The sequence below is a fragment of the Xiphophorus couchianus genome, chromosome 2, assembly GCF_001444195.1.
Source record: "Xiphophorus couchianus chromosome 2, X_couchianus-1.0, whole genome shotgun sequence".
Taxonomy (NCBI): domain Eukaryota; kingdom Metazoa; phylum Chordata; class Actinopteri; order Cyprinodontiformes; family Poeciliidae; genus Xiphophorus; species Xiphophorus couchianus.
Window position 1 is genome coordinate 20062805 of NC_040229.1, and position 12378 is coordinate 20075182.

Sequence of the window (12378 nt, forward strand, 5' to 3'; positions counted from 1 at the left end):
TAACAGACGTTTTGGTGTTAAGAAAGTGTTAAAGTTAAATAGTATTGTTCGTAACCACATGGTGTAAAAGTTAACACTTGTTTACTTAAAAACTGTGAAAATGTATCCCCACTTCAGACAGAAGCAGAATCAAAATGACCTGAATGTATAACCCTATTGATAAGTTTTAAATAATTAAGTGCATCTGTACATCTGTGCTAGATAAATCCAAGGTCTCTCTGCTGCATTAAGCTGAGGTACCTAATAAGCTTTAAAGTCCAAACAATTTTCTCCTCAGTTAGTATTGAACTGCAGTTTTCTACAGTTCAATACTAGCTTAACACAAAAGTTTAACAGTTGTCGTCCATGCCCTGAAAACATGTGTGTGGTGACTCTTTAACTACTGTACATCTGCCTCCACAGTCCACAGACCTCAGGAGTCTGCCCCAAATTCAAGAATGTGCTTTTCCTTCCAATGTTATTGTGCCTACCCTTCTTCTTGGTGCTTGTGCACATTTTGAACAAAACTTTTTCCTTCCACTCAACATTCCATTCATAAGCTTGCATCCAACCTCTTTGGCCAGTCAGTTTCTTTACCATGACCTTTTGTAGCCTTACCTTTCCCATAGAGAGTGTCAATGGTCCTGCTCTGGGTGTAAAACACAAACAATGTAGTTTAAAATTTACTTACCATTGGCGTTCTTTCCGCAGATGAGGTGCTCATAATGTTGCAGGACTCCCCACAGCTCGGCATCATTGTTCACAACCGCCTCCAAGGCCTCTGCAGTCACTGGGGCACATCCTGACCCCGAATCCGGGCCCCAATGACCTCTTTCGGCCATCAGCACCCGGAGCCCTATCTCCTCCACCAGAGCCTCCATGCACGCAGTCAGGCTGATTGCCGCGTACTCGTGGATGCGGACGGAGATGCGAGTGTCCACCATCCAGCGGAAGAACCGCCCCACGGAGAAGGAGAGGCCGCAGCGGGCAGACTTGCCCTTCCTCAGCAGTTCACCTGCGCTCATGCAGTACATGGAGATGGCCTTGACGGTGGCGGAGACGCAATGATCCGCCAGGGCCCAGCTGAGAATCAGCCTCATGGCGCTTTGCACCTCGAAACGCGTACACCGACAGTGCATGACGCTGAGCCGCTGGGCCTCTCTGGAGATGCGGATGAGAGCCCTACGGAGGAGAGCGCACAGACGTCGCACCGCTTCCTGGGAGAAAACAGAGGCAGACCCCGACTTAGCACTCCAACCACTCTCGGCCACTTTGCGCAGTATCCTGGCCACCTCCTCCTCGGTCCAAGGGAACTCCTCCAGCTCAGGTAAGCGGTGGCACTTGGAGAAGATGTCCTCCGGGTCTTCGGGGAGGACAGTATTAACAGTGTCCCAGCTGTTGTTCCTGCTGTTCATAGAGCCAGAGTAATACCACCAGTTTCCCCGGTGAGGGGTCGTCATAAAGGCCTGGGAATTTGACTTGGAGGAGGACAGGCTGAGGGACTTGCAGGAGTCCCCCGCCCCATATCCCGAGTCTAGCGTCAGGTCCTCCAGGGTTTTCATGTGGACCTTGCTCAGACCTGCCATTGTCGGGAATCGAATGTCACTTCGTAGGAGTGAAGAAACCTCTGAAGTTAATCACAGCGGCCGTCGAAACTTCCCGCAAAGCTGGTTAAACTGGTTTACACAACGCAATGCATCCCTGACATGCTGACTGTTAGGAGCAGAAGAGAAAATGTGTTACTACGAACTCTATCAAACAGTCACAATTACAATCAGCTGGGAAATTTTGAAGAGAACCCCTCTTACCTTTCCGCCGAACTCTGTCTGGAGGGGGCTTTAAACTTTCCCCAAAGTAGAACAGTCTTTTGAAACTCGACAGATCGTGCTACCGCTGTTAATATTGCCAGACTCGGTTTCATAGATTTAAAAAAGTCCGGTATAGCTGCTCGGAAGTCTGAAAATTATTGTAAAAGACCATTTAAAAAGCCGGTTAACTGATCCTCTCTCCTTCCACAGCGGCGTTTCACATACAATCATCAGCAGGAGGCTCAACAACTAACTACAGATGTGTCAGAGGGCGGAGCTGCAGCGGAGTGACAACACAGTAGGAGATTATCTACGAATCAGGACATGGCTAAGATTTCTATCAGCCAATCAAACAACTCCAAATTTGACTGTAGTAGTAACTGAACGTACCTGTACTGTAAATGCAATAATTCCTATAATTAGTGACCTCTATAATGCTGCAATTACAGTAGAAGTTTAAAAGGTTTAAAGGTAGAGGACCACGTCCCTTTCTTATTGTGTACATACTTTTTTTTTTGCAATGTTGCATGTTGTCACTAACATAGACCTAATAAGACAATGACAAATTAAAATAAGCCTTGCATTATGTGTTTTATTTCAAATTATCTGTCAAATATTATTTACATTTCCTGCTGTTTCCTCATTTAAATAATACATAAATTCAAAGAATTTGGGGAAACTAGTTGTCCACACAACTATGGTGAAGCAGAAGTATAAAAAAGTGCACAAAGGTGGAAAAATAACTTTTGACAGTTTAATTTTTGGTTGTGAATCTCATTAACAACAACTTATTTTTCTATTGCATTTCAATCTGTAGTATATTGCACTGTCTGTTAGAAATGATAACAAAAGTGACAAGCATGTGCTCAAGATATTAACCAGAAATCCAAACCAAGTTTGAAAGACATGGAGAAAAAAAGTGCTGTCTCTCGCTGGTTTATGTACAAAGAGTTATGATGTCTAAAATGTCTTCCAACCTCACAGATCAACTCAACTATTTAAATGAGCTTAACATTGTGACTATTAATATAAATTTCATATGTTAATAAATGTGTTGATGTTTTCCATAACATTTACAACTTGTATGTATCAACATGTCTGCTACAAATTTAACTTTTCTTAGGGATGCCAGGCTAATGATTTAGAGTTGTGGAGTCATTTGTAAAAAATAAAAAAATCTTTATTTTTCTCATATATTTGTCTTATGAATAAATAAATTTGCTTTAGCTCTAAACATTTATGTTGGTATCAATAAATCAGTGGTTTGTACTTGTACCATATTGTGTGTCTGGGGGAATTCTGCTGTTTAGTCACTTGAAACTGATACATCTAACATCTGTCCACACTGTGGTAGAAACTGTCTATGTAAAGCCTGGGGATATAAAAAGTTGGTTATTTGTTTACGCTGATTTATAGAGGCTTAGGATTTTTCACTGAAAGAGCATTTAAAAGCTTATACTCAATGGGAAGGGGTTTTAATAGCTTAAACATACATAGGTAAATACTTCTCTTTCTGTTTCCCCTAACAAAGTCTGCATTGATTCTTGACGTAGTACTTCTTCTTTATCAGCTCGTCAGAAGTAATACCCAATTTTTGTTTTTTAGCAACAAAAATTGTGCGAATCTCTTATGTAAATTCATCTAGAATTGGTTAAGCAGCTTGAAATGCTTAAAGTGAAATGAAGAAAACATGCTAATGAACTGTTTCTAATCACAGTGCACCCAGTCACACAGCAAAGTAGGGTGTGTCACAACCGGGACAAGGTCCAACTGTATTACATAATGGGTTTATGCCAGAGATGTCTAAATCAGGGGTTGTATTTCTTATAAATATACAAGCTTAAATATACTAGGAAATAGCATCCCTGTACAGTGCCACAGGGAAATATTTATACCTCTTGCTTCTTCTGTTATCTTGTCATGTTAGAACTATAAACTTTAATATATGTTGGGGAATTTTATTAGAAACATCAACACAACATAGTGCATAAATGTGAAGTGGAAGGAAAAGTTTAACCTCACGTTATATCCTGCTTCCTTTACTCTGACACCCTCAAATAAAATGCAATTAACTGCTTTCAGGAATCTCCCCATATAAACAGATTTTCTATGAAGACCTCGGAGATGTATTAGAGAACGTTAGTGCACAAACTGCATCATGGAGATCAAGGAACACACCAAGCGTTGGATTGAGTTATTCTGAGGTTTAAAGCAAAACTAGGTTATGAAACAATATTTCTTATTGGTCTATGACTGAAACACTGAAACACTGGTCACTACAGCAGTAACTAACACTCTGCATCAATCAGAAAACACCATCCCACCACAGTGAAACATGTTGCATCTTGCTGTTGGGATGCTTTTCTTCAGCAAAGACAGAAAAAATGCCAAGAGTTGATGAAAAAATTGGTTAGACCTTAATATAAAAAAATTCTGAAAGAAAACCCATTAGAGCACAGGTGTCAAACTCCAGTCCTCAAGGGCCACTGTCCTGAAGTTTTTAGATGTGCCACAGGTACAAAAACGCTGGAATGAAATGGCTTAATTTCCTCCTCCTTGTGTAGATCAGTTCTCCAGCGCCTTGCTAATGACCTAATTATTCTATTCAGGTGTGGTGCAGCAGAGGCACATCTAAAAGTTGCAGGGCAGTGGCCCTTGAGTGGAGTTTGACACCCCTGCATTAGAGGCTGCAAAAGACTTGAGATTGAGGCACGGGTTCACCTTCTGCCAGGAGGAAGCTTGTTATAACGTGTGAAAAGTTTCCAGAGGTATGAACACCGTATTTAAAATGGAAAGATTTACACGCATTACATATCTACGTACTGCGGTCTGTGAGTCATTCAGTCAGGGGAACTGGGAGGTGTAAGCTATTCAGTCATAATAACACCAGCCTGTACTGTGCTGTCGATGAAAGTCTCTCATGAGTTGATCAGAAGTGGTTAACTCTTGTCTCATGCAGACTGCATGCACAATGACTAATAAGTCTTACCTCATGGTCTCTCCACGTCACACAAAACAAATCTGCAAACTCAGGGAGTGCAAGCAAATCCACAAACATTACATGAAGTCCAAAATCATGTCAACTCTGAATAAACACACAAAATGTTTATTTTCCACTGCACTGGTCTTATGATAAATTGATTTAATATTCATCTGACTGGTATTCTGAAAACATAGTTGCTGTATGGTGAGTGTAGGGTTTTGTAGTTTTTTCTCTGGAGTAGCCTACATACATCTGTAGTTAGTGGATTGTAATTAATTTGATCATCTTTTTCCTCACAACTAAATAACCCCACCCTTTAAAAAACTTTCACGGACGTTTTGCTTGTTTATGCATTCCAAACTCCCTTGTGAGTTAGTGTACGTAGTTTGAGCACCACCATGTGGCGAGATGAGGCACAACGTGTATGTTACTTTATCTTCATTTCAGATTGTCAAACATTACCTGAAATTACCAATCCACCCCCCAAAGACCAAACAAATGTAAGATATTTTCCAGACATAGGCATAAAATTTTATTTGCAAAAAATGACAAATCAAAATAAAGATACAATACATTCTTAAAACCTCTTCTCTACAAAACAATTTCACAGAAATTACCTCAGAATGTATTTTCCTATTTAAAGTTTTATTATATATACTGTCTTGTACTTTGTTTCTTTTATTTTTAAATAGTCACATGTCACTGTTAAATAATGTACAGCATAGGCCTTTTTCCCTGTAGCAGATAAAAAGGTTCTTAGAGGAAATTCTGACAATCAAAAAGTCAATATCAGATCGTTAGCTCTTATACTGTATATGTCCAATCTCAAACTCCCCAGATGATGCCGTTTAATATAACACCATTGAAAGGACAGCCTCCAGACAAAATAATGGGAGCCGATGGGATCCTGTTAGACTGCAGCTGCTCCCGAATTTCAATCACCCCGTCTGCTCCTACTTAATTGTTTTCAGTGTTGACGTCTACCCTTTTTCATTTAGCATGACACACGAAAAATACACCGACATGTCAATAAGCCATCAAATAAAACATAGAAAATCCTCATTTTACAGTGTAACCGAGCTTACAGTGACAATACAGTTTGTTGATAAATAACTTTGTATTTGAGTCTGTCCCTGCCTTCTACGGAGTTTAGAGTAATAGTAAAAAATGAAACTGCCTGCAGCCAAACCCTGATAAAGGCACACATTTGTGAAACAGCCGAGCATCAACGCATAAGCACATAAGCTGGTCTCTTCAACTTAAAGACAGTTGATGTTTTTTGTAGCCGTTTCTCTGACATTCTCGTAAAAGTAGTTTTAATCTCTCCAAATCACAATTCTTGGTAGTCCGTGTAAAGATGCATTAAAATCTTTAAAATAAATTCATCTCATAATTCAGTTGCATTAGCTCACTTTGAAAAATATATAACAAAAAAAAACTTTAACTGCTAATTTCATATTGAGAGTTTTGAACACACAATGGCCCTCTTTAAAACACTGAGTATAAACAGGGGGTAATATATATGAGCATACCCCTGGCAAACAACAGGTAGTGTCAAAGATCCTAAAGTCTCTGTTGAACTTAAACACATAATAAATAAATTAAAGACTATTTCAGGTTCATTAATTTTAAAGTTAAAACTTTAAAGAAAACATTTGTTTTTACACATAATTTTTTTTTTGCCATCGAGTAAATGTACTCAAATTAAGGCAGATTTTTTTCTAGGAAAAAAAAAAAAATTAGATGAAATAGATTAAAAGACAAATTTATTTTAAGGCTTTATTCGCATCTTTATCAGGGTTGCTAAATATTTAGCAAACACTGTAATGCCAAAGATGCTCAGCTGTCAGTACATTAGCTCAAACACTGCAAAAGATTTTTTTTACGCTGCATTTACTGCTCCTTTCTCCAGATCAGAAAGAGGTTAGGGATAGGGAGGGCATAAAGTTTCCTGTTTGTAGAGGTTAAAGATGACAACTTCAAGTGTATTCAAACAAACCAAAAAGGAGCACCCACGCATGTTACTGCATCGTCACTAAATCAGGATAAATTAACCTTGTATTTAAATAACAGCAGCATAAACGCAAGTAAACTTAAACAGAGTTCTCACTGATAGCCATTTGTATCTTATTCTGACATTAGAAAGCAATGTTTAGGAGCATTTAAAAATACCTTGACATCAACAAAATGACAGAGAATGAAAGTAACGGAGAATGAAGAGATTCATTAGGTAAGAAAGAGATATAAAGATCATGTATCTCAATATTTTTTAAAAAAAAATATTTTTCCCCCTTTTTGTTATGTTTACCATTGTAAGAAGAATTTCAGCACCTCCGTCACCCAGCAAATAGTAGTTAATGCATTTAGAAATACTGCGTAACCAAGCACAGCTCCTCTACTCAAGCTACCGTACGTGAATCATACTGAGATAACATTTTGATGCACATTCTATTTAGCTCTAATGTAAGAGCGAGTTAGAAAAAGGTCTTAGGTTGTTTTTTTTTTTTACATCTTGTTAGAAAAAAAAGGTGCTTCCTGTAATTACAGCACATAACCAGCACTCACTCAGTCACTTACTCACACACACGCATACAAAGCTCCACATACACACACATGCTTGCACGCACGTGTGCACACAAAACAGCTGCTTTCCATTCTGTTTGAAAAAAAAAATTTGCACCAATTAGGACAGAGAAAGAAGACAAAAATAACTTTTCTCTGTACAGTAGTTCAGTCAGTGAGGCGAAGTGATGACTCAGGTCTCTCTGCGGAGAGAGACAGACCTGTCTCCAAATTTCCCATTTGGACTCAGTTTCCTCACCCAGACAAATTTGCAACAGAACCCGGTGGCGAAACAGACGAGTCTCTCATTGGAGCCAGTTCTAAGAAAAAAACGGGCAGAGTTCAGGCAGTGAGTGAGCTCTTACTGGTCTCTCTGTAACACACAATGGGTCTGCAGGTCGGGTTTAGGATGCTCTGGCCAAAATAAAGAGCTATCCTTTTGAAGTTTTCTTGTTCTGAGAATTCCACATGCCTCTTTTAGAGTGGTAGTAGTGAAAGAAGTTCCTTAAACGTAGTCTTTCAACTTCCAAACCGTTCTGTAGCACTCTGGAGGAAGAGATGAGGAAACATTACATATATAACATTATATAAACTTGCATTCAATAAGTTGCCTTACATAGTTAAGGCCAGAATTATATAAAAAATCTGACAAACTAAAATGTGAAATAGTTTTCATTGGATCCAATTTGGGCTTAGTGTTTAATTATTACAAAATACTGAAACACATAAAAATAAATTATGCTTGTTTTTGCTGAGATTTTAGTTTTTCACTGGGGTCTATTTAATTAGACTGATTAAACATTCTGATAATATTCTAAGGCTGAAGGGAAGAACTAAAGAAAAAATATTTGCATATATTGATGTGACAGAGGAGCCGTCACGAGCTGGGATTTAATTATAGAGTCTGTGTCAGCATGCGAGCACGCCCGCACACACATGCACAATCGCTAACTTACTTTTTGTTGCAGCTTAAACTGACGCGGTTCATCGTGGGTGCACACGCGATGTTCCTGCTTCAGTTAACATTCATCCTAACCTGTTATTTTCAGCTTCAAACATTTTCCCGGTTCTATTTTCAAGCAGGGTTGTTTCTGGATTATGGCGTGCCGGGAGGGAGTCGCATGATGACGTAGTGATGTCATCAGAACGTACTGAGTGTTTTCTATTAAATTGAGTATTGTATTTTTGTTTACAAGTTTATATTATTATTATTATTATTATTATTATTATTATTATTATTATTATTATTATTATTATTTTGTATACTTTAAGAGGTTATTTGAGTTAGAAGTAATTGCTTAGTTTTTTTTGTTTTGTTTGGACTTTCTGTGGGTGGAGCCTGTGGCTTTAAAAGCAGGGCTCTGCTCCACAGGGAGGCACTCTGTGGCTAGACTCTTGAGAAGTCACACTGAAGGTGATGGACTCTTACAATCAAAGTACTGCTGTTTGTCTGATTTTAACCTGCCTTGGACATCCTTTGTATATATTCTGCACCTGCCATCTTTGTTCACCTGAAGAAAAGCTTAATAAAGTTCAATGAAGTGATCTCCGGCCTTGGCCAGTCATTTATGTTTGACCAAGTCATAATAGAACCCTGTCACACTTGAAAACAACTAAATAATGATGTAAAGGTAAAGACAAGTTTGCTTTCAAAACTGCTTTTGCTCATTTATTTATCTTTTCCAAATGTGTTGTAGGGAAAATATTGTGACATTATAAAATCTTTACAAGAACAAGGGGAAAATGTAATATCTAGAAGCAAACAAGTCGGGATAAAAAATAATAAAAACTATTATCTATGACTGGTGACTGTATTTTTATGCACAGATTTGCTTTGTGATTTTTGGGGGAAACTAAGTCACATTTTATGGAGTCTACATAAAATCACTGTATGACTGTAAATAAGGTGATGAGTCCAACAGGTTCATCTAGTTGAGGCCCTCGCTGGTCGATTAATCCAAGAACAGTCATATTTAAGGTTTACAAAGTCTAATGTAGCACACATAGAAAGGGAAAACATTATAAATTGAAAGTGTGTTTACAGAGTTTCAATAATGTATGCTGCGGTCTCATGCACACTAATTTTAAATAGATAAATTTCCCTGTTTCTATATTTAAAGTTAGCATTTTTTCCAATTACTAGTGAACAAAATATTAAATCTACAATCCTACTTCCCAACCCTATGGAATCTGTCACAATGGTGGAACACACAGATGTTGGATTTTCTGAGCTGCCGGTTTGTAAAACAATAAGAACATAAAATAAATTTAGAATGACAGGGAAAGTCAGATGTCACCAAGTAGCCTTGAGCTTAAAAGGTAGCAAAGACTGCAACATATTTATCTGCACTTCAGATTGTTTGTACCACATTAAACCAGTCACACACAAAATTCTGTGGATCTTATGTTTTTAAACATATTCCTCTTGAAATGTGTTATCAGCTTGTATTACTGGTGGTACTTAACACCAAATAGCAGAATCCACCGAGAATCCTGGATCTGAGCTCCCATTACAGACAAATCAAAAGCTGTGTTTTGCATTTAGCTGGAAGTGGGCCCCCAAATAAAATTCTGCTAAAGACTTCATGCCACCTTGTGGCATAATCTGACCCTGTTCAGACTGACTCAGAGAGAGAAAAACTGTTTTAGGAGGAACGATGCCAAAAAATGTTTAAAGGACAAGCTATTGTGTGTAAGCTGATCAATTTTCAAACTATTCTTTCATTTACTATTACGTCCATGTTGGCCAGTTCAGAGTCACAGTGAAAGATATGCAAAAAATGTAGATGCATTATATTTTTTAAGACCTAAAAATATTTGGAGTTATACATGATCATGTTCATGTTCATGCACATGGGATTATGAGGATCCACATGAGCTTGATGCTGTGGCGTGCTTTTTAGGGTCTCCGAAAAAAAGTTAGAGATAGGATTGCAAAATAAAAAAAATTATGCATTGGCAACATTATTATGACATTGGCTGCAATAAATACACTACTCCTTTTCTCATCTTTCATAACAATGCTTCCTCTCTACACGACATTTAATACCTCGGAAACTACCATTTATGATATGTATGAGAATCTAACACAGTGAAACTAAACAGAATATTTTATTGACATGTAAAGATTGAAGACTTTTCATTAGGAATATAAAGAGGAAAAAAAATGAAAGAAAGCAAGCGAGATACAAGTAATATGAGCAGGGAATGACAAAAACAAGGAAGAAAAAAGGAAGGACACATGGAAAGAAAGAAAGGGACATAATGTTCAAAGGGATGTCTAGGGATTTATGTATAATTTCATTTAATTAATATACCTATCGAGAAGTTCCCAGTCCTCTCCACCCCAGCGGTCTTTGAACTCCTCGGTGTTCATTCCTCCAATCTTGTCAAAATCTGACTTGTATATTCCAAACAGCCCAAAGCCATTAACCTCCCAATAACCTGTGAAACAAAAGCAGCAAGGCTCCCACTGAATAGTCCAAATAGGTAAAAGAATCAAGATTGCTATATGAAGAAAAGATTAGTTAAATGAAGAATTCTTTAAAAATCTTTCAGATGTGCAAAGATTTTTTTTATTTTTTGCAGTTGTGTCTTACCATCAGGCTCCAGCGGTGAACTACCACAGCTCAGCCTCATGACGATGGGAGCAAACGCGAGGCGCCCTTCCACACAGTGCTTCCTGATGCTTTCCAATATGTTCAGAGGGAAGTGGATGTGCAGATCACATAGAAACACTATACTGTGACTGTCCTGCAGTAGAAAAATAAAATATTCCATTACCATAAACATCATTAGGTTTAATTATTTGCATTTTTCCCCATAGGATATCACTGCTCTAAGGAAGTAATGGAAGGATGTAAATGGGAGTGATTGGTCACTTGTGTCTAATTTGGCATTTTAAGATTGAAACAGGGGAGAAGTGTGAACTTGGCATCAGTAGCTTGTCTTAACGTAAATGTCCCAGAGGTCATTTAGACATGAGTGACAACTCTGTCATCTCATGCTGACGGACCTGACACCCAAATGGCGGATCAACGTCTATCCAGATTTTGGGCAGCTCTCAGCCCTGTCTGGATCGGTGTGCACGGATGTGTGATCGAGAAACCAACGGAGAATGCAGCAGGGCCGTATGCACACAAATAAGCCATAAAAAGAAATGGATGTGACAGCTTTGACATACACAAAACAGAGGGGATGACGCTTCCTGTCTAAGCAATTCCCTGCCATCCCAAGCTTGGCTCAGTGGGAGATGGTTAAAGGAAGCAGGAGGAGGCTCAGAGACGTGGGCGATCCCCAAAGCGTGACAGACCGGCCCCGCAGTGATAGATTCATTATGCATGAGTGTTCCTTTCATCTGCCTATCAGCCATAAAAGGTCGAGTGGTCACTGTCTGACCTTGGGCAAGAGGTTTTATCCTGCCAGCTCACACAGCGTGTCTTCCCTCGGTGTGTTTGTTTCTCTAACCTTAATGGTGTCCACGCCGATCTGCAGCCCTGCCGAGCGCTCAAAGTTTCCCTCTCTTCTGAGGTACTCATATCTGCCAAAACAAATCCATATAAAACATCAAATAAACCCACCTGAAGGGCGCCTTAAGGCAGTGGTCCTCTAACATTTATAACAAGTATCACCTCAGTAAATACCATTCTTTCTAAGCACCCCCACCTTGATATATTTTTAAAAAGCAGAACAAACAGATATGGAGTTTTTCTGTTTCTTGTGTTAATCTTAAAAAGCTAAAAAAGAAGTTGTGATATAATTCCAATTCGCTAAAAATTGAAATTTCCAAGTTAGAAGTTGAAAGAGAAGGTTTCTTCAGATGATTTTTACTAGCCGTGATATGAAAAACCAGAATGACTGCCTTATATAGAAAAACTACAGTATGTGAAAATTACAACAGCCAGCCCATTACTATACCATAACCTTCATAAAGCATGTTAATACAGTATTAAATTGTAAAAAAAAAAAAAAAAAAAAATCACAAAAATACAAACATTCCAAAATCTCTGTAACCATTATGGAACTTTTAAAACTTTTAAGCAGCTG

The 12378-nt window shown here is 38.4% G+C and overlaps 2 protein-coding genes across 2 annotated transcripts in view; both read right to left on the bottom strand.

Moving 5' to 3' along the window:
• Nucleotides 1-2004, bottom strand: part of abtb2b (ankyrin repeat and BTB (POZ) domain containing 2b) — a 42989-nt gene extending 40985 nt beyond the window's left edge. The window contains exons 1-2 of the mRNA XM_028003023.1: nt 1788-2004; nt 671-1692 (exon numbers count right to left, since the gene is read on the bottom strand). Coding sequence (XP_027858824.1) covers nt 671-1565 — 895 coding nt within the window. The 5' untranslated portion in view covers nt 1566-1692; nt 1788-2004. The remainder of the gene's footprint in view (nt 1-670; nt 1693-1787) is intronic.
• A 3267-nt stretch (nt 2005-5271) lies between these two features.
• The window catches only part of b4galnt4a (beta-1,4-N-acetyl-galactosaminyl transferase 4a), a 138020-nt gene continuing 130913 nt past the window's right edge, over nt 5272-12378 (bottom strand). The window contains exons 17-20 of the mRNA XM_028003011.1: nt 11800-11872; nt 10932-11085; nt 10650-10776; nt 5272-7878 (exon numbers count right to left, since the gene is read on the bottom strand). Of these exons, the coding sequence (XP_027858812.1) occupies nt 7764-7878; nt 10650-10776; nt 10932-11085; nt 11800-11872 (469 nt within the window). The 3' untranslated portion in view covers nt 5272-7763. The remainder of the gene's footprint in view (nt 7879-10649; nt 10777-10931; nt 11086-11799; nt 11873-12378) is intronic.